We start from the raw sequence: 22,654 nt of genomic DNA on the forward strand, positions 1-22,654 counted from the left end.
ATAAATATGCCTAAATAGCAGTCAGTTGCATTGTTTAGAGAATGTCCACATATACAGGATGATTCTATGTAAACAGTGTGTCCTTGTGGTTTTCAAGTTTTCTGTACAAGTCTGTTGTGAAAGCACATACTAATTTCATGGCATAGCCTTTATTTTTATTCTAGAGGATGTTTTCTCAATAAATATAGTATGTGCTTGTTTTCATAGTGTATGCTTGGTTTTGTTTCCTCTTTTCTTAACAACAGCTTCTAAAAAGACTCCTTTCATCACCACTGCACTTTTTATTTAGCTGCAAACCATAAGTCCCCAATAAATTAACCCAAACCAGCTCAACCAATTTGGCAGCTGCTGTCACTACAGCAATAGACAGTTATTGATTTCCATGTCTTTATTTAAATTCAACTAATGCTTGTGCTGCAGTTTATGCTGTATCTCAGTTCCTATTGTGTTTCTGATTTCTAAATGGTACCTGCACTTAGTTTATCTTTTCTTTAGCTGGCTTTTATTTTTCTCTAAATTCCAACCACTGTCAACAGGGGATACAAATCTGTATCTCACTCTTTCTTCTTGCTCTCCTTTACCAGACAATGTAATATGCACCACTCAAATAACACATTTTCAATCAATTTTCTAAATCATCCTAAAATTTTATTCTTCGGCCCAAAGCCACATGAAAGGTCATTGTGTGCTTTCATTTTGTGACTACATGTACATAGACTGATGACACACGTATAGGACTTAATCCCAAAGAATATTTGGACATATACTTACTCCACCCTTATTTAACATAGCTTTTAACTTTTTGCCCTCATTTTTTCTTCTAGAAATTGAGGAGGAGGGTAAGGAGAAGAATCCAGGGATATGTAGTGAGAACTGCCTTCAGCTTTGGTTATGTACTCTGTTTTTAGTTTTGTTCATTCATTTCTAATATAGTAAAATTTAAAATTACAGCAAAACTAAAAAAAAAAAAAAAAAGTCTACCCAGTAAAAATTCAGATGAAGAGCTATTCTGTGAAGTGAGAACCACACCTGTTTTCAGCTATGCCTTCCACCTCCGCATATACTTTCTAGTTCAAAGCCCTCACAGCTGAAGAAAGAGAAATCTTGGCCCATTAGGTGTCAAAGGAAGACCTGATGCTGCAAGACCAGAGTTCACAGTGGCTCCTTGAGGCTGCAGGGAATGTGTGAGAGTGTGGAAGATCTCTAAGGAGTGTTAAAAAAGTCTCTTAACATTTCACGGTTGTAAATTGTACTTTTTAGAATGCTGAGATTAAACTGCTTGGTCTCTTTTTCCGATTTAACTATCTTGATTGAAGATATGCCATGTGGGTGAGAGGAAGATGTTACTCAGTTGGATGCTATTTTTAATTTCGTAGTGTAGATAATGTATTCAGAAACTTTTGCTTTGAAGGCAATCTGCATTCAGTGCTGGTAAGGAGTATCAAATCTTTACACAGTTTATGGGATGATTCTGATTAGATGCAGTTCTTACTCTGTGGACAGAAGTGTACAATACCTACAGTAATTATGGTAATTGTGTATTGGAAGTCAGCTATTCAGTAGAAAGCTATTTGTTTAGCATACAATAGTTCAGGCCTGTGAGAGAGGGAAGTATCTGCAGCTGAAGGACAAACAACAAAGACTGCTCGGGAGCAGGTTGTTCTTATGTTATCTCACTTTAGTGTCTTGAAGATCACTCAAATTTAAGTCTTCTTGCTCAAACAACACTAAAATCACCAGAACCCCTCAGAAATGCAAGGCATATATGGGGAACAATCAGTTTGGCTCCTCAGGAAACAACCTTGCCTGGGCAGAAGCACATGTGAAAGGGGCATATTGCCTGGGAAAAGTGGCACCAAAACATCAAACCACACCAAAGTTTCATCAGGCAAACCCAACCCAAAGAAAAATTTTGACTGACTTCAATCATGCCAAACTGCACAAGCTTTCAAGTCACAAGAAGTTGAAACAAAATATCTGTGAGGATTTACTTGGTGTACATGCTACCTCTATTTCCCTTCTCAAATGATGCTGGATTTTGGCTAGATAGCAAGGAGCAAAAATTTTGAAACAAGACCAGCAGCTGCAATAATTCTTCTGGAGTTACCAGGGTAGCACAGCAAAACAAAACTTGGCATCCAGGGTTACTTTTGGTGGATAACTCATAAATAATGGTGAGTGGCTGGTTCTCTGCAAATAAGCTAACCTTTCTGCACTACCAGAGATGTATCTTCAGGTCTTCTGACATCACACTCTTCAACAATGCCCTGATCTGTGCCCAGGGCAGGACCAACCCCAGGGCAGCAGCAAGTGCGGGGAGCTCACCTGACTCTTCTCCTTTCTAGGATCCCATCAGCAGCAGCACGTGGCACTGCCTTAGTTCTAACCACTTGGCTTAAAACTGGATAATTTTATTTCCCACCAGGTTAATCTTTTCTGGAAGGCTTCCTGGAAAGTGTGGTTTCCAAGTAGAAGTGAAAGAAAAACCCTTGGCCTAGGTGCACCCTTGGCCTAGGTGCCCTCATTGCTCTCCCTGTGGATCAGATATTGCAGGGCTCCCGGGGAGCTGCTGGTGGTGGAAGACCTCAGCAGGGTCTGCAGGGCAGAGCTGGCAGCCAGGACCCATCCCATTTCCTCAGCCCAGCAGGGATGGCAGGGAAGAGCCACTCTGGGCTGGCAGCAACATACCAACTTGTGCTTTGGGCAGGAGCCAGAGCTGTTGCAAAAGTGATCAGCCATAAACAAGATGCTTACCAAGCCAGCAGATAAGCATTCCTTGTTTTGCTGATATCTCTACACACAACATTGTAGTATTGTTATTTATATCCTATAACATCTTAATCATTTATCACTTTCCATCTGTGCTCCAGACCTAGGATTTTATCAGCTAGGAACATCTGCAGGTCCATAAGCATCCCAGGAGAGTATTCTGCAAAATTTTTGTATTGTGTTCCTGTTGCCTAGAGAAACAAACCATAGTTAATGAAAAGTAATACTTTGTTGGAAAAAAGAGAAAATATTTATTTTGTTCTGACCTCATTACTTTCTCTTGCAATCATATTTCAAATAAAAGCCTGTTCTCTCGTCTCTCAATAGCTTCCAATTACCTCCTCAATTAAAAAGGTTTATTTTTACTCAAGCAGGGTCATGAGATGTAATATTTCATTGTTTCATTGTGTGACAAGGTGGGGTTTTTTTTCCCTGAGACAGTGCTCAGTGATGCACAGTAATTTCTGCTGACTCATTTCCCCAGTCAGAGAATGTGGATGTTACCAAGCCCAGCTAGGAGGCACGGACATTCCTGTGGTACACATTGTCCATGTGTAGGACAATGCCTTGGAACAAAACCAGTCAAAAAAGAAAATGCCTCAGAGCACTGAAAGCAGGAAGGAAATTGGATTGAAGCATGGTTTTTATTGACATTTGTGTACAATCTTTGGAACTGTAGGGCTACATTACACGTTATGCATCTACCCTAGTGAGAGCATAGCAGACAGAGAATTATTTTTTGTTGTTTTACAGCTAGAACAAAATCCATACATCTGGGTTTGCCTGGATGTGGAAAGGCAAAGTAGAGAGTAATAACAAGAAAATATCTACAGTTGCTGGAGATTAAAGAAAAATATTAAAATTTGATTACATGTTTCTGCAATTTGAAGTTGCAAATATGTATAGGAGTACTAAAATGTATACAGATATGTATAGAATTACCAAAATATAAATACAAATATGTATAGAAGTATCAAAATGCTTAAATTGCTTGCACCACTTGTGCTGGTGATAAAACCACAAACCAGAGCTGCACATTTACATGGGTCATTCCATCAGCCCCCATTAGGTTGGGCTCCCTGTGGTACTATGTAGGAAAACAAACTAAAATACACATTTGGAGTCCCAGACTAACTTCTTATCGCTCATTGCATTTCTAAATTTTAGGCCAAGAACAGGCAACAAAATTATAGTTTGATTAATAAGCCTCAGTGTACACACATTTAGAAATACAACGACATTTATATTCAGAGAAAATATCCTTTCTTATTAGTTAAGGTTGTTGCCTTAGTGAGTTAATTCCCCAGGCCAAAGCAAAACCTCCTCCCAGGGATGATTCAGGTGCCTTTCTACTAAAGACTTGTTCCAGGGACCCACATGACAGAGGGTCTAAAGGCTTCTGCTGTCTTAACATTTCTCCCTGAACAGCAGCATCAACCAAGTACCACCACACTCGGGCTTCTCCTGTTCCAGATTTACTGCACCTTTCAGGCAATAGTTACAAGGGACCAGGTGCCAGTAGCAGCAGAAAGCAGCCAGCTCTGCTGCCCAGCTGAGATCTGCCAGTCTGTAATTCCCCTGTGGCTCAGCATCACATGGTATCCACCTCCCCGGGACACTGCAGAGAGCAACATCCCTGTGTGTCCCACAGCAATGCTGCCTGGCACTAACAGCACCCAGGCGAGGTGCAGCTCCCTCAAAGCCCCGGGCACTTTGGGGACAGCTCCCCCAAAGCCCCGGGCACTTTGGGGACAGCTCTGGGGCATCTCCTCAGCTCCTCCATGCCCTGTGCATTCTGTGAGTCAGCACTGCCTGCTCCTGCAGCCCAGAGCCAGAGCAAATGCACTGCCTGCCCTCTCTGAAACTGCTGCTTTTTCTCACTCAGGTAGTCACCCAAGCGGGCTCAACGGTGATTTTTGGAATGACAATTTAATATAATACTCCTCTGAAGAGAATGATTATTAACCCCCTGCAATGAAGCCACATCAATATTTATGTACTTGTTTTAACATCAAACCTTGTCAAACTCAAAGAAAACATCTGTGGAGGCAGATTTTCATTGGTGTTAAACAAATACATTGATTTCTGGCTTGAGAACTGCAGATATTTCTGTACTTCTAAGATGATAAATCGAAGAAATAACAACCCTGATGAAGTTCATATATTCTTTGACAGAAACTACCAAGGCTGCTTATCACTTCTTTATGAGAAAAGAGACCAAAATAAAATAGTTCCAGAAGACTTCTGGAATAAACAGTTTCATTTTTGTTTCAAATTCAATTTTATTTGCCTTTTTTCTAAAGTATAAAGCATCGGTAAGAATTTTGCAAGAAGTTTTGTTTTGCTTGTTTTTTATATTACAGAGCACGTTATGAATTCAAATCTTCTCTTACCAGAGTGTGAAAATCAGCATTTTTCACTGCCAAGAAATATATCTCTAATAGATAATGTCTGAAATATCTCTTTGTTGTGAGCATCCTTCAGCTTTTTCAAACCATTGTGCTCGGTATTATGTTACAAACATCTATATTTTGATCCTAAATTTCCAAATGCTTTTACTGATTTTATTTTAAATATTTTATTTATTTAATTCCAGTTTTATTAGAAGGTTTGGTTTTTCTCAGAAACTGCAAACTTTTTCTTTATGCATTTTTGTTACATTAAAAAAAGGCTTATAAAAGGAATATTAAAGCAATGAAAACACCTTATTTAGGTATATATTTAAATAACTCCAAGAACTGGATTCCAAATCCTACATAGTAACTCTAGATGATGTCCTAGATGCAATGACATGGTTATTTTTTTTTTTTCCTGCTCTATATTTAGATAGTCTTTTTAACTGTCCTTTTCTCTTGGAAAAAGGGAAATGGGCTTAACTCCCACCAGTGACAGCTCAGCTGCTGCTGTCAGTCCTGAGGTCAGGTGTATCACCTGGTTTTCACAAAAGCAGCACGTAGCTCAGCTGAGTGGCAGATGGACGAGGGTGTACAAGAATTGTGCACACACGTGAGCTGGGACAGATGGCCTGCAGTGTGCAGTTCTGTGGGGTGCAGGTAGATGCCCCCAGGAGATGCTGTGCTAAGAGGCAGAAAGGCACAAGTGATATGTTGAACTTCTCAGTTTTGAGGAAACAGAAAAGAGTGGAAGCCCTGAAGAAGTGAAAAAGGGGAAGCTTGCCATCGTAGCTCCATGGTGTTTTTCTCATGCTGGGTTCTTAGCTTACAGGCTTACATGATGGTTTCTGGCACACAATAACATGCTGTTCTTTGTAGCTCTCTAAAAAATATTTAAATCCTCCACTCTTTTGTCTCAAGCAGCATTATGCACTGTGGATGGTGGCAATTATATGATAACACTTTCAAAGTCCCACTATGACAGTCATACTATTTTCTATTATATACACACCAAACACTCTGGAAGTTAGGTAGAGCTTAACCTATGAAAATAATTTCCTACCAGGCTACAGAATACTGCTCACAATTTTATTAATCTGGAATAGACTGGAACAGTATTATGTCTCCACTGGGGTCCATCTTGCCATTTCTGTCATATGGTGATTTTTATCAAAGGAGCTGAATAGATTTCTCCTGCTAGCTAACCACCAGAGTAACACATGGGTTTGCTGAGGCACAGCTTAGCATACAGCCATTGTAGTGCAGGGAACAGAGTCTATCTGCCCTCAGTTGCATTCATTTGCTACAAACATTCACATTTCCTGCCAGAACCAATTTGGAGGTGCACAATTTTGATTTTCTTTAGCAGATTTCTGCTTGCCTTTGCAACTAAAAAAGAACTTTTAAATACCATAACAAGTAGCATGCTGCTTTCTCCAGCCTCCCTCAAAAAAGAAACCCTTTGCAAAGGAGCATGTCTCCTGATTTTATTATTTGCTTACTTTTTCTGGACTTTAAGAGTTGCTACTGAAAGCATAGGGGAATTTTTATTCATAGGCAAGGGAGGCTATGTTCTCAATTGTGGTCAAAAAAAATCACATAGTCTTATTTTATGTCATATTCTCTTCTCTTTATACTGCTCCTTTTTATTTTGCTAGATTAAATGGCAATTATCTTCCATAATGCACTGAAGTTCTTTAGAACAGTAGAAAAATTACTGGGTGTTAATCCCTAGGATCCTTAATCATTAGCTGCTGAATTGAAACAGGGATTTTTCCACCTTATTTTAAAAGTAAGTGGCTAGACAGAAAAGCAAAACTCCTTCAGACAAAAGATGAACACAGTGGGTGAAGACTCCTTTGTATCCTCCTAAGAAATGCCTCAAACACTGCAGTGAAGCCACAACAGGCAAGATAACAGTCAAGTGTTCCGTGAGATACGTCACAAGATACGTAGCTAAGAGATTTCCATGAGATATGTGAATGCTGTGCTGAGGGAGGGGATGATCCTTTTCCTTGCAGCCAAGCAGAAGAGGGGTGTGCTGCCTAAGTGTCATGCTCTGCTCTGCCCTTTCACTAGACCCACAGTCTTTGTCATCCTTCTCTTTGTTCCTTGTTGTCTTATTGCAGGGGTTCCATACTGGTGTCTCCTATCACAAAGTTTCATTCCTTCTTGGTGTTTTCTTGTGGGCATCTCCTCAGAGCACTGCCTCTTTCTTCTTCACAAAGCAGCCAACTGACCCCCGTTCCCTTCTCACCCAGCTACCCCACTCTTTTATAGCACTCTTCTTCTCATTGATTACAGCTGTGGCCTGTTAAAGTCAGGCCTGTCCCTAATCTCTGATAATTGGCCCAGCTGCAACTCCTTAGGGGTAAGATTACTTTCTATACTATCTTTATTTTCTTATATTCTATCTCACTACAGTTCCTAAGTATAAATTTTTACTTTTACATATAAATTAGTTGCCCTGCCCCCATTTATGATGGCAGCATGGGCTCACCTCCACTTCTTCCAAAAGTAAAAACTGGCATTTGAGATCCTTTATAACAGTGGCTGAGAATACAGCCACCTTACAGACAAATCAACAGGCCTGCTCCTCTTTCTTCCCCAAAGCAGGGACAGCTCTTTGGTAAAATTTGTGCCCCTGTGTTGGAGTGTACTTCAGAACTAGTGCTCCTGACACTCCAAAGATCTCCACTGCTCTTAGAGATCTCCAAGATCTCTCTTGCTCAGTGCTTCAGTAGAGATGATCTCTCTATCTTCCCCCCTCTTTTTTCTTTTCTCTCTCTATTTTTCATTCTCCTCTTTCTCATATGATACTGCAAGGTTTACCAACGTAGTGTTTTGCCAGCTGTGTGCCTTCATCTTTGCATTAACAAATGTGAATTTTTCTTCAAATAAAATCATTACTTGTTAAAGGACCTCTAGTGTTGTTTCAGTGCACCTCTACCCAAGGGTATTTTCGAATCTGAGTCACTTTCCTCTCCTTCTTGAGTTGAAAAGTCCTAAGGGGTACTGAGTCTTGACCCAATAAGTGGGCAGGGAGATCTGGGAAGTGACTTCTCAGCTTTAAGCCAGGAAGGATTCGAGCAGTGCCGAGACAATGGTGACCTGGGAAAGGTCAGAATGTGACTGTTACTCTGTCCGGAGTTATCTCCTCCTTCCCTCGGCAGGAGGATCATGCCTAGGTTGTTTATCCTGAAATCTAGGAAAGATACTTCTTACCAAACAAGGGTGAGAGAAAAAGAGAGGCTCAGACAGATATTGCCATGTACAGCAGGCACCCTCTTGGGGCCATTGTGTTTTCCCCCTCTTCTGAAAGCAGAAATGTTACTCTCTTGCTTACTAGTTTTCACAAAATACAGATGAGAAAATAAAGTTCAGCTTTATATTCTAAATCTCCAAAGACCATCATCACTACTAAAGAAAGCAAAAGTCCCAATCCAGGAGAGGAAATCGTTAATAGAAGACATGGACAATATAGAAATAGAAGTGCTAACTAAAGGGCAAGACTCATTAAGAGACTCATGGCCCTGTGAACTGCCCTGTAAATGAGTCTGTGATCAGATCTCACTGAGTCAGGAATTGTTGTCCACTATTCCTACAAGAGTTCTGGAAGTGTATGATTTTCCTTCCTGTTTCCCTTTGCTGGTGGAGTCCAAGTTCACCAAGTGGAGGAGGGTGAGCAGCAGTCACTTGTGGGACTTTCTCACAGCATCAGGTCACCAACAGCAGCTGCAGCACACTCACATGAGGAGTCACACCTTTAAGGTCCCATGTGGGGAGCATCTGCATTATCACAGAATCACAGCATGCCCCCCCACCTCAGTAAATGTGATGGAAGTTCTCCTTTGGCTGCCCTCACTCCTGCCATCAAGAGAGCCAGTTCACAATGAAAATATTTGATATTCACATCTTGCAACACAAACCTAGATGTCACTCCTTTAAAAGTAGCTGCCTGCCCTACCTATCCATATGTATAGGGATGCACACCAGTAGTAGGAGTGAAACAGGGTAGCTTAATGAATTCCTAGCAAAGTGCATCACTCCAGTGGCTCACTGTCCCACAGACTGGCATCCTGGCCTGTATCAGCACTGGTGTAACCAGCAGGAACAGGGAAGTGATTCTCTCCCTGTTCTTGTGAGGCCACACATCGAGTTCTGTGCTCAGTTTTGGGCCCCTCTCTTCAAGAAGGATATTGAGGTGCTGGAGTATGTCTGGAGAAGGGCAATGGAGCTGGGGAAGGGTCTGGAGCACAAGGCTTATGAGCAGCAGCTGAGGGAGCTGGGAGTGTTTAGACTGGAGAAAAGGAGGCTCAGGGAGGATCATAGTGCTCTCTACAACTCCCTGAAAAAATATTGTAGCCAGGTGGAGGTCAGCGTCTTCCCCCAACAACCAGCAACAGGATGAGAGGACATGGTCCCAAGCTGTGCCAGGGGAGGTTCAGGTTGGAGCAATTTCTTCACAGAAAGAGTGATCATACATTGAAATGGACTGCTCACAAGAAGGTGGTGGAGTCACTGTCCCTGCAGGTGTTTAAAGGAATGACTGGATGTAGTGCCATGATCTAGTTGACAAGGTGATCAGTCAGAGGCTGGACTTGATCTCAGAGGTCTTCTTCAACCTAAATGATTCTATATGATTGTGTCTTCCCTTTCATCTCTGTTCTGCAGCAACTTCCTGTTGTAACATAGGACCAAGTGATGCTTTTTCAGCTAATTTTAATCTAAGAATACGAAATCAAACATTGCCAATTAAGACAGCCAAACCACATAAGGTTGGTGTAAGGGCCAACACACAAAGCTACTGCACACCACTGTTCTGAGCAGCTCTTCTGAGCCCACCCTTTCAGAAAGGCTGAGAATGGCAGAAAATCAATACAGGCAAGTAAGGAATTAATTTGGAAAAACTAATATGAAAAAATGGTTGAAAGAACTGTTATAAAAGAGAACACCACCTTCTTGCTGTAAAGGGCTCTCTATTTGTGTATTTACAGCTGTCTCCGATTGTCAGTCTGTGCATTTCACAGAGTCAGAGGATCATTGAGGTTGGAAAAGACCTCTGAGATCATAGAGTCCAACCTTGGACTGAATACCTTGCCAGCTATACCATTACCCTAAGTGCCATGTCCAGTCTTTCCCTGAACACCTCCAAGGACAGTGACTCCACCACCTCCCCGGGCAGACCATTCCGGTGTTAAATTGCTCTTTGTATGAAGAAATTCCTCCCATTGACAAACCTAACCCTCCCTTGGCATAGCTTGAGGCTATGTCCTTTCATCCTGTGGCTGGCTGGCTGACAGAAGAGGCCAAGCCCCGCCTGGTTACAGGCTCCTTTCAGGGAGCTGCAGAGGCTGCTAAGTTGCCCCCTGAGCCTCCTTTTCTCCGGGCTAAACACTGCCAGCCCCCTCAGCCACTCCTCCCAGGACTTGTGCTTCAGACCCTTCAGCAACTTCACCAGCTTCCTTCTGTAGTTATTCCTGCAGTGATATCTGTTGTTAAAAACTAATTGGCCTGATTCTGCCTTTTCGCAGTGCTAACAGCCCAGAAATTCGCTCTTTCCATCGCTTGTGTCAGATGCCTGAACAGTCCTCTATCTTCTGCCAAGTGTTTCATGCACAAAATCACAGAGTGGGTCACGATGGAAGGAGCACAGGGCTCCATCTGATCCAGCCTCCCTGCTCGGGCAGGATCATCCCAGAGCGCACGGCCCGGGATTGCGACCAGACGGTTCTCGGCTCTCTCTAGCGAGGGAGATCCTCAGCCTGTCCGGACAATCCGTTCCAGTGCACGGCCGCCCGCACACTGAGATTCCTCCCCGGTTCAGCGGAACTTCCCGTGCATTCCCGGGATCCCACCGCGTTCCCACGCCCCGCCCCCACCAGGGCCCACCCCTCAGCGCCACCCTGCACGGCCACGCCTACCCGCGTGACGTCACAACACAGCGCTCGCCCCGCCCTCAGCCACGCCCCACTGAGGGCACCGTCGCTTTAGCCCCGCCCCCTCGCCCGAGGTGCATCCAACTGCGCCTGCGCGGTTCCCCGGCCTTCCCTTCGCAGTGTTCCGCTGACATCAGGGAGGGGCGGGGCAAACGTCACGGTTCTTGAAGCCCATTGGCTGCCGCTCGGGCCAGGGCGGGTGCTCGCGCTCCCGCGTACCCGCCTGCCCCTCCACCCCCCCTGCCCGGGGGCTCCGTCCGGCGCTGCCAGGGGCGGTGCGGTCTCGCGCCCCCCGGACCCGCCCCCCCGCCGCGGGGGCCCCGCCCGAGCCAGGAGGAGCCGCGGCCGCCGGGGCAGCAGCGTCACCGCTCCGGTACGTCCGCGGCTCCTCGCCCCGCTCCCCTCACCCTGCCCCCGGGGCTGCCCCCCGGCCTCCGCTACGGCCGTGAGCGGCCGCTCCTCCCGCCGCGATAGTCCTTAGGTGCGCGGCGGCCGTGCCGCGGGCGGCGGCGACGGGCCCGGGCAGCCCGAGGCCTGTGCGAGTGGCCACGGGTAGCGGGGGATGCCGCGGGCCCGCTGCGCAGTGACCGGGGGGCGGCGGTAGGTCACCGCAGCCGCGCAGAGCCCGCCGGTGGCCGGCATCGCGGTGGTGCAGTGCCGGCTGCCGAGGGTTTCGCATTCCGCTGCTGGGCTCGCCTTCCCCAGCTTCCTGTCGCTTTCCTCGTTCGAGACTGCGAGAGCTGTCCGCGTCCCTGCGGCGGAGCGCGGTGCGGGAGGCCCCGGCCCTGGCCCTGGGGTCGGCGGGTGTTCGGGGCGGCGGTGGAGCCGCGGTCCGCGGGGCTCCTCTGCAGACGGCCCCCGCCGCTTCCCCTGCCCCGGGCGTGGCTGCCGCTGCCCCTCATAGGCGCGGGCGTTTTGTGGCCGCTGGAGCTGCGGGCAGAGCCCGCTCGCACCGAGCGGTTCCCTCCCGCTTGTCCCTCAGGGTGCGATGCCCACGCTGGCGGGCTCGAGCAGGCCGGGGTCCCGCTGGGAGCCTTCTGCCTCGGGGTTGAGTGCGGTGTGTGCTCGCCGTCGGGATTTGCTTCAAGTGCTGTCAGCATCGCTCCGTGTGCATGAGCATTGTTTTGAAAAACTCGCCCTTCCTTCCCTGAAGTGTGTTGTGTAATTGTGAGAGACTATAGACTATCATTCTCTGCGAGTGCTTGAAAGGAGGCTGTAGCCAGGTGGGAGTCGGCCTCTTCTCCCCAACAGCTGTGACAGGATGGCCTTGGGCTGCGCCAGGGAATGTTTCGATTGAACCTTTGGAAGAATTTCTTCACAGAAAGAGTGATTAGGCATTGGAATGGGCTGCCCGGGGTGGTGGTAGAGTCACCATCCCTGAAGGTGTTTAAGGCAAGATTGGATGTGGCACTGTGTGCTGTGGTCTAGTTGACAGGGCCGTGTTCAGCCACAGCTTGGACTCGATGATCTTAGCAGTCTTTTCCAACCTAACCGAGTCTGTGATTTTGTGTTTGAGATTCAAACAGAGAAAAATTTGTATGTTCCACGATATTTCCTTTGGCTTTCATGAATTATCAGTTAGCGGTGAATTATTAGTTTGGGGGTTTTTTTGTTTTTTTCCAAGACCCTTACAAAATTATTCCGTAACAGGAATTCTGTTATGTTCCAGCATAAACCTCTTTAACATTAAGGTATGTTGTACTGGATTTAGTAGCTTACAATATTTTCCTCTTATCTTCCTACATTCCTTTAAAAGTTGTATGCACAAGCTGAATTGACATAAATATCCATACTCACAAAGTGTAATATAATGTCACAGACCTATTGCTACGTTCAGGCTCCTTGTAAAAAATCTTTTGAAAAAAGTTCCTACTTGCTTGAGTATTTAATTATGAGCCTGTGGTTTTGGCTATGTAGTTATTAGTTTCCCAGATGGATCTAATATTCTATATTTTGCTTCTTCATATATACCATTTAGCAGTTGTACTTTATTTTCTCGTATTTTATCCACAAAGTCTGTTCTGTGCCTGGGTCAGTTGAGGAGTTGGATGTCCGTCTTGACTTAGGTTTGCAGTTAGTCAGTATCAGTAAGACTCTACATTTAGTTTGCTGACTGGTCCCCCTGAAATGCACAATAACTAACTAAGGGCTCTTCTGCAAGCAGTTTGTATATCCAGGGCCCAGGATGCACAGTTTCCTGGGAAAATTATTCAATACTAGTAGCAAGGTCATTGGGGACTTTGAAGGACAGAACTTAATAGCTTGGGCTCTAAACCATATTTTATGTAGTGGCATCTTCAGACTTAGCCCTGTGTCAAGTTTAAGTTTCAGCTCTATGTAGACTTTAAAAGAAAAGAGGAATTTTATGTGTATTTACCCCACTCCCGCCCCCAGATCTCCTGTACTTCTGCACTTTTGTTTGCGGAGGTTTGTTTTGGTTTTTTTGCTGTCTTCCTCCACCCCCATCTTTGAAGCATTCCCCTGCTTCTTGGTTTATATCTATCCCACTAGATTCTGAGTAAGAGCTCTGAAATGAAGCAGTCTTCTTGATCTTTGTAGCTGTCTGGCAAACTTGTAAGATCTGGTACGAGACCGTGCTTCATGTCCAGCTTTGTGTGATGGCACAGGAATAGGAGGCCCTCTAAAGCTAATCCTTCTGAACAGTTTGACTGCACAGTGCATGTATTTGTGTCCCAGAATTTTGCACAGTGAAATTCTAGTGTGGCCATTTGATTTTGTAATGCCTGTTGTTGACTGATTCACTTCACCTTGCAGATACTGAGAGCACCGTTGAGAAAACGGCAAAATGAGCGGTCGTCGGAAACGTGCGCCTCCATCCAAAGTGGATGAGGAGAAGAAGAAAAAGCTCTGCTGGAACATGCACGAAGACCGGAGAAATGAGATGGTGTCTTTAGATGATGAAGTAACTAATGAGGACCATATTCCTGTTCCAAGCACTTCTGCATCCTTCATTGTTATAAACGATGACAGCACTGATGAAGATCTTGTACAGAAAGATGGCAGTGGCTCAAAATCTGTTAAGTTTTTGACAGTTAACGATGAAGAGGACTCTTATTCCATCTTGACTCCTGTGTCTGTACAGCTAAATATTATAGTCTTGCCATACCGTGCAGATGGGTCCTGGAAGGCTTTGTTGGGAGAATTTGCTCTTCGTCTGTCTTCTGAGCAAATTCTAACTGATGAATTCCACGACAGGAGCTTTACTCTAATGAGAGGAGACTCTGATGATGAGCTGCAGGTCTGTGTTCATGAAAGAAGTGAAGAAGAGCACAGTAATGAAACAAAAGAATACCTGGGTGCTTATGAACAACGTATTCTGGTGGAAGCAACTTTAAGTGGTGAAATATTGGAAGGTTTGAGATGGTTGCAAAAGAAAAAGATAATTGGACTTTATCAAAGACCTGGAGAGGCTCAGGCTTTAAAGGTATGCATTCATTATATTAATTTTGCATTTTGGAGGTTCTTTTTTTGTTTGAAATATAAAATAAAAATATCTGAACAAAGTCTGGCAGCTACTATGTATTTGTAATGTGATGAAAATGTATCATTTCTACATGCTTTTGTAATGTTTTCAGTGTGGTTTTTCCTGTAAATATATTTTTACTTTTTCACCATTAGCAATGTATAATGTATTACCTGAAGGAATCACAGAAGATTTTAGTTGTGTTTCCTCTACATGGTGTTTTTAGTAGATTTACTATATCTGTCTGTGCCTGCTAATTTTTGAGCCATTGTTATTATTTTTTGTGCTCTTTTGTTTATAATATTTTTGTCAATTAAATTATTTGTTAATTTAATTTAATTATTAAATTGTTAACTGTGTAACCTTTTCACAGGTTGGAATTTATCTTCTTGAAGCTGGGCTAAGTAAACCAGAATTTCTCAGTGATGGAGGTGGAAGACCCAAAAAAGCTAATCAGATTATTCAAAAACTCATGGAGAAGTTCTACAGTTTTTTAATTCCAGGTAATGCAATAAAGTTGATTGTTGATGAACAGAAACAGTTTTGTCTTCTGTAGTAGTTGTAAATGTAAGGGAAAATAGTAGTTATTCCTGCCATCTGGAGTAACTCTTCTTTTGCAGGCAGCATTATTAGGTAATTCACCCAATACTATTATCTGGGCATTAATCATATGCTAATTTGTTTATGCTGAAGTCAGAGGTGATAATTCTTCTCTACAGATACTGAAGCATAGAGTTGTTTTGAGTCCTTACTTTTTTGGAAGTAAATACAGTTGCCACTGTTTCATGGGGGCAGTTTGAACAGATGTACAGTATCTTCTCCGAATCATACAGTAACAGTGTAAAAGAGCCAGGAATTAAATTTGGAAAACTTGTTCCCAGGTTGGGGCCTATCACAATAGGCAATAGATTTCATTTTGGTTTATATTGTAAAGCAGTTACAATGTAAAATACTACAAAATGCAGCTTTACAACAGTTTTGAGAATATACCACTGCAGATTGAGAAACATAGGCCTCTCTATCATTTTAGAATTAAAGGTATATTTGCCAGATTACACTTACTAGTAATACAGATTTATAGGATAATAAACAATGGCTTTATGTTGTGGTGTCTTAGGAAACTTTTGGAAAAAACAAACAACCAACCCAACCAACCTTTGTCTCATTCCTGAGTGTAGAGTTGATTCAAAATTTTGACTGAAGACTGATTCAGTGACTAGTATACATAGTTTGTGTTGTGGCAAAAGCCTAGCATCCTCCCCAAATAGCACTGCACTTAATTAGAAGAGGCAGAGTTGTATAAAAATCAGGCAACTCAGGCTAAAGAGAAGCTAAAAGGAAAAGCTAACAGAATAAAATCTGAACATCCTTACCTGCTGTGAAGAACAAACGTGCAGCTGCGAGGAACAACTTGAGGTGTACCAAGGGAGGGGCCAATATAAGTCAGTAAGTGGGGAAGGTACTGCACATAAGAAATCATCCTTCCAAAAACTGAATCTGACTGACACAAATATGCCAGTTTAGGTTGGAAAGCATGACAAATCAGATCCAAGAAGAGGTCTGAAGAATAAATAGTTTAAGGTCTAGAAATGAATAGTAGTAGTTTTAAATCTGTTAGGAGAAACACATTATCATAAATGCATTAGAAGCAGAACAGTTGCCAGGGAATTCATAGACTTGAGATCTCTAAGGTATATGATAGAGTGCTGAAATAAATGTAATGCTATAGCAGAAAGCACAATTTTCTTCTCTGCATATTTTCTCATTGTGGAAGAGTTGGGGAAGGAGATTGTGAAGAAAATTACTGGTGACTTACTTTAAGATCCAAACTAATTTTCTGCTGGAACCTGGGACATTTGTCCTCAGCACACCAAAGGATGTGTTTATAGAGAGTACCTGGTTCAGTGTAGCTTACAGGCGAAGAGTCACTTTCTGAAAGGGAAGACATGCCCCTCAAAGTTTCTGGGGCAGGAATGTGGTCATGAGAAGTTGGATTGTCATGCCTTAACTTTTCATGAGCGATGCAAGCAGCTCAGGTTTGTAAAGGAGCTGTGTTGCCAGCTGGTAAAGATTTGGACTGTTTTTGAGCATGTACGTTTTTATGTGCTGTAAAATAATAATGGAGTCTTGATTTCACGCCAGTGAATGCCATGTAAGTGACAAAGTAAAATAGCTGGCACGGAGAACAGAAATAAATGATTGCAAATCACCAGTCAAGTCCTTCAAAGGCATGTGCAGCTTAATGTATTACTAATGCTTTGAGAAAAAGAATGATTGGTGAAGTGATATCAACAATGTTTAAATGTATTATTCAGCGTAACAGAGATGAAGAGCAACTGAAAGCTTTCAAGCAGACTAGGCCATGGAGTTTCAGTAGTAATTCAATAGATGAATGGAAAACTATGCAGAAGGAAAAAATTATGGCCTCTTTGCTAACTGCTGCAAGCAGGGTTGCAGTTCAGTAGGTAGGTGTATAGCTCAGTAAATACATCAATTTAATGTTCAGTGTTAGTGAAACCAAATCAATTGTAAAGAATTATCCTGAAGGTGTTAGAGAACAAAACATGATCACTAAACCACTAATGTAAGTCCTTAGTGTGCATTATGCTCTGCTCTGAATTCAGAAAAAGCATGTCACAGAAATGAAAAATATTTGTGAAGCAGGACCCCAGGTGATTATGCAATGGGAAAGTAGTTTCATTTCCTAACAGTTTTTGAACATGAACTTACTGATGTGGCATAAAATAATATACCCTTGATTCTGTGCTGATTAATGCATTTCTCTTAAATGTTTCTAACAACTTAGTTTAAATTCCACCCATTTTTAAACAGAATTAGTTGTAAAATTACACCTAAGTATATATTTTAACATTTATCAATATCCATCTAAAGTGAAATCTATACAATAACATTCCAAGATGAAGCTTCTTGTTCCCCCCACTGATGAGCAAATTCTCATGCTGATGGTGTTGTGCTCAAGGATTTACACAAATAACAGATATGACCTCTCTATTGCTACATTTAATTTTAATGTATGTTTCCTCACTGTACTCTGTTAATTCTGGTGATATGCTTCTGGTTTTGAGACTTTGTGGCAGGAAGTTCGTCTGTGTTATGGCAAGCATAGCCATAGGTGCATTAAATAATCTGAAAAAAACATGATAAAATGTTTAGTGTGGAATCCTTGAATCATTTAGGTTTTAACCCAGCACTGCCAAGTCAATTACTCAACCATGTCCCTAAGTGCCTCATTTACAAGTCTTTTAAATATTTCCAGTGATGTGACTCAACCACCTCCCTGGCCAGCCCGTTCTTATGCTTGACAACCCTTTATGGGAAGAAATTTTTCCCTGTTACCCAATTTAACCTTCCCCTGGTGCAACTTGAGGCCATTTCTTCTTGTTCAGTTACTTGGGAGAAGAGACCAGCCCCCATCTCACTATGACCTCCGTTCAGGTAGTTGTAGAGAGGACTAAGGTCTCCCCCTCATCTATTTTTGTCCAAACGACCCCAACTCCCTCAGCTGCTCCTCATAAGACTTGTGTTCCAGATCCATTAACAGCTTTACTGCTCTGCTCTGGATGTGCTCCAGCACTTCCATGTCTTTCTTGTCATGTAGTGAGGGACCCAAAATTTAATACAGTAACCTCGCAACATCCTTGTAGTCGTCCTGAACTGCCAGCCCTTTCTTCCAAAGGTCATAAACTCTCTGTTTTCTCTGAGTCTCAGCCAAATCTGCGTGCTCAGGCAGATGTTGTCTGCCATCTTACCTTTTCATCATTTACCATTTATCCTCAGTTTTCTTAAGAAGAACAAATTCTTTGTACAAAGATGGTTTTGGTATTTGTTTATTTACTGCCATATGTGAGGCAACAAGTTTTCCATTAATCTAGGCTGTTTCATTAGAGCAGATATTGTTATACTGCAGTCTGGAGAAGGAAAGATCCTACTGCAGATGCAGTAGCAGAACTGTAGTTCAGTCATTGAAGGAATTAAATAGAGTACTTGAAAAGCATCAGAGAAACTGAATTTTTAGATAGTACAATGGCATCTGTTTCTCAAATGTAAAAAAGATTAAGATGAGACCTCTGTAACTGAATTACATTTTGAAATGGTTGAAAGCATAATTAAATATTCACTGTTTAATAAGTAACTGAGAGGGATAAACTTCCCTAGCATCCTTTTCAAAATCCCCGTGGTATGTAGAACCATTTAATATTGAAAAAGAAATCTCTGAAAGAATCAACAAAACAAGAAAGGTGTGTACAAAAAAATCCAATTGCATTTAAAAAAATTTGCTTTAAATTATATTGCAGTCTTTCCTCTCATGTACAATTCTGGATAGACTTCATTTTTGTAGCAGTCAATTTAGTACACTTAAAAATGTGAGATTTGAAGACTGTTATTTTAGCAAGTATAATGATAGGTGTCATTATATATCAAATTCTTTAATCAAAGTTATACTTTGCAAATACTCTAATTTTCTGTTCTTTTCCTAAAGTGAGGGGTATATGTTAGAGGATCCCTTCGAATGGTTTCTTTAATATGTAAAGCTGAATGCTTTCTTGGTGCTTTTTGTTTGGCTGGATCATTAATAACCCCACATGTATACTCTGATTGCCTTCTTTATGTTACAAGTCATATGTATGGTTTTCATGAATATGTAGAAACTTCATGTCTTTCAGGATTCTCATTTCCCTTGACAAGCTCTGGGATTGTTCCTTGATTTGAAAGGATTAGGGGAAGGCACTGATGGCTGCCATATATAGGTGGATAATTTCCTCCTTTTGTTTTGGAAATCATTCTTCACCTTCATCACCCATTTGAATGAAGGAAAGCTTTTGCTTTTCCAGAAAGAGTCCTAATACCAGCTTCTGAACCTTATGATAAGATTAAGCTTTCTGGTTTTTGCCAGGTACATCTCTTCCTTGTTAGCCCAAGGCATCAGAATTAAAATCTGATTTAAGTGTGTCAGCCGTTCGCTGCTTTATTAAAATGTTAAATATACTTTAAGGTTACTTTGTGCTGCAAATGATAGTCTTGACTTGCTTCCAATTCTGATGGTGGCTTTTTTGTTGTTGTTGTTGTTGTTTGTTTGTTTGTTTTTAAGACAAAAATTCTGCAGCGTGAGTTTATCTCCAGTGCTAGCTAAGGTTAGAACCGGTCTGTATTTTTTTGATACTGATGTTGTAATTTTAGGCCTAAAACACTGTTAAAACTTGGCCTGCAAGTCTTTCATTCTCTCATACCTGTTTTTTAGAACACCAACCCTTGAAGTTTTCATGAATTTTTGTTCTACATTGTTTAAGTTCCGTGTATGCCCATATATCCAATTATGTGAAAAATACATAAACACAAGGCCTTCTTTCTTATAGGGTAGAAAAGAAGGGTAGGCCTTCTGTCCCAAAGGGTGATTACTTCTCTTGAGATGGGTTTTTAATTTTGAAAGTATACTTTGTCTGAATTTTTGCAGTGATGCAAGTGGTGAGAGTAATATTTTTATCCTGCTGCTACAATTTTCTTAACCAGATGAATAGGTTAAGGTTAACTTTTTTCATTTCAATAAGGTCATTTATTAATATTTAAATCAGAAGCATGAGATAATTGTGATTCTGTAACAATTGGAATTTTTTAGTGGAAAGTCTCTATTAAATAAATAAGTTCTGGTCATTCTATACATATATTCTAAAGAGCTTTGCTGATTATGTATACGTCTGTGCTCACCATAGCATGTTAACTTTTGGATGTCGTGGTTCCAGTTGGGGCAGAGTTCATTTTCTTCTTAGTAGCTGCTGAGTGCCATGTGTTTGGGTTCCCTGTGACAATAATGTTTGTAATGCAATGATTTGTTACTTCTGGCTGAGTGGTGCTTGCCCCAAGTCAAGGACTTTTCAGTCCTTGCTCTGCAGTGCACAAGAAGGGAGGGAGCATGGCCAGGACAGTCAAAGGGACATTCCACACTGTGGAACAACATCCTCAGTTTATAAACTAATGGGAGTTGGCTGGGAGCCACCAGTTGCTACTTGGGAATGGGCTGGGAATTGATCAGTGAGAGGTGAGCAATTGTATTGTGCATCACTTGTTTCTTCGGTTCTTTTAATCTCTCTATTTTTTCCTTTTCATTTCTATTACTATTATTATTACTGTTGTTATTGTTGCAATGTTTTTTTTATTTCACTTATTAAGCTGCTCATTGTTTGCTACTGCTGCTAGCTAAGTCAGATGCAGTCATGGGCATATGTTTAAATGACACTTTGCTTTGCTTATTTTTATGTATGTAAACTAAATATGTTGCTGTAGAATTTACCGAAATGTTGTCCCAAGTTGATTGATGATGCATGTCTTAAATTATTTGTGTATGCAGACGAGCTGGAGGAAGATGAGGAAGAATCCGACACGGAACTAGAGCGACAAAATATTGAAGAGCTTTATGACTTTGTGCGGCACACCCATCAGCAGGATATCCAGTCCCTGAGAAAGGATGTGCAGCATCCTGCTTTGATTCCCATCCTGAGGCCATACCAAAGTGAGGCTGTGAACTGGATGCTTCACCGAGAGAACCACACCAGTACTCCAACTAGTGGCAAGTATAACTTGCATAATTGTGGAAAGTGTAATTGCATTGTCAGCAGTAATGTTTCCTTGCTGTTTGATTAGAAGTTTTGTGAGTTATTTCATTAGTATTTTTATAAAAGCTGTTGTTTGGGTCATACACTAAATAATAAGCTAGGTTTTGCTGAGCAGCCATTGATGTGTCATGTTGGTCATGAAGCTCTGTTGAGGTGGACTTCAGCTTTTTTTCTCTTAATGTCACAAAAAGGCTGAATAATTCTAAGGGGTGTGCTGTTGATAGAGAAACTTCATCACAGTAAAACGAACACTTTCTCCGTAGAGAACGCGCTGCACTTCTTATGGCGGGAGGTGATCACTCTGGATGGAAAAAAAATCTACTATAATCCATTTACTGGCTGGTATGTTTTTATAGTTACTCTTTCTGAGGACATCTCAGGGTTGTGCTTTGTGAAAACCATGTTGGTAGCTTTGTCCTGCAGGATATAAGATATTCCATAATTTGTTTTTCAGTTAGCAACTAAAGAATTAGAACAGTGATATCTTTAATTTGAAAAAAATGAACAAACTCAAGTATGTAATGCACAGATAAATATGTAGATCTCAAGTTGAAGATACTATTATTAAAGCTTTTCTTAAAAAAAGACAATAATTTAATGTTAAAGTTTAATATTAACTTTTTTTAATTTAGAGTGTTGGAGGCTTTGCTCTTTTTCTTCAATGTTTTCAAAGTCCAAAGGAAGGCAGCAGTATAAAGCTTTTTATTAATGCTAGGTATTGCATTACTAAGCCTGTTTCTCTTTTATTGTTAACTTGGTCAGAATAGAACCTCTTAATTGCTAGTTTGCTTTTTATTTTTCCCTATGTAACTTTCAGATCTTCTCCACATGTGAATATAAAAATATTTCAAATTTTTGAGGCTAATGCTATGATATGCTAAGGTTAGCAAGGCAAGGCCTATTAGGAGGTGAAAAAATTCTGAAAATTCTGGCATGTGTATTTGTCTTGATCAGATTCATACACCCAAAAAGCTTGCTAGTTTTTGTTTATCTCAGCTTAACTAATAAAAGATAATGCCTCACCTTACAAACTTTGCCTTGCTGAAGCTGTGCTGTGTGTCCCTGAACACACCCTTCACTGTCACAGCATTCTGTGGTAATTGACTTTCGCTGGGAATGTACTTGAATTTTAGCATTATCCGTGAGTATCCAACTGCTGGACCCCAGTGGCCTGGAGGTATTTTGGCAGATGAGATGGGTCTTGGAAAAACAGTGGAAGTGTTGGCTCTTATTCTGAATCATACTGGACCAGAGATTAAACAAGATGATCTGGCATTACCTGAGGTAAGGAAACCAGGTTGAGAGTTATTATGAAGAAAATGCTTTTCAGAATGAATGCAAGTACACTTTTTATTGCTTTAGAAGTCCATATTCAAAGTTCTAATATTGTGAAAGTTTTTCCCTTAATAGGACATGATACATGGCAGCATTAATGGTGGA

General features: G+C 41.7%; 1 protein-coding gene across 1 annotated transcript in view; it reads left to right on the forward strand.

Moving 5' to 3' along the window:
- Positions 1–11,400: 11,400 nt before the first annotated feature.
- The window catches only part of SHPRH (SNF2 histone linker PHD RING helicase), a 48,481-nt gene continuing 37,227 nt past the window's right edge, over positions 11,401–22,654 (forward strand). Inside the window, exons 1-6 of the mRNA XM_058020354.1 lie at positions 11,401–11,474; positions 13,877–14,546; positions 14,959–15,088; positions 20,950–21,168; positions 21,478–21,556; positions 22,348–22,498. Of these exons, the coding sequence (XP_057876337.1) occupies positions 13,908–14,546; positions 14,959–15,088; positions 20,950–21,168; positions 21,478–21,556; positions 22,348–22,498 (1,218 nt within the window). The 5' untranslated portion in view covers positions 11,401–11,474; positions 13,877–13,907. The remainder of the gene's footprint in view (positions 11,475–13,876; positions 14,547–14,958; positions 15,089–20,949; positions 21,169–21,477; positions 21,557–22,347; positions 22,499–22,654) is intronic.

Source organism: Melospiza georgiana, chromosome 3 (genome assembly GCF_028018845.1).
Source record: "Melospiza georgiana isolate bMelGeo1 chromosome 3, bMelGeo1.pri, whole genome shotgun sequence".
Lineage (NCBI taxonomy): Eukaryota > Metazoa > Chordata > Aves > Passeriformes > Passerellidae > Melospiza > Melospiza georgiana.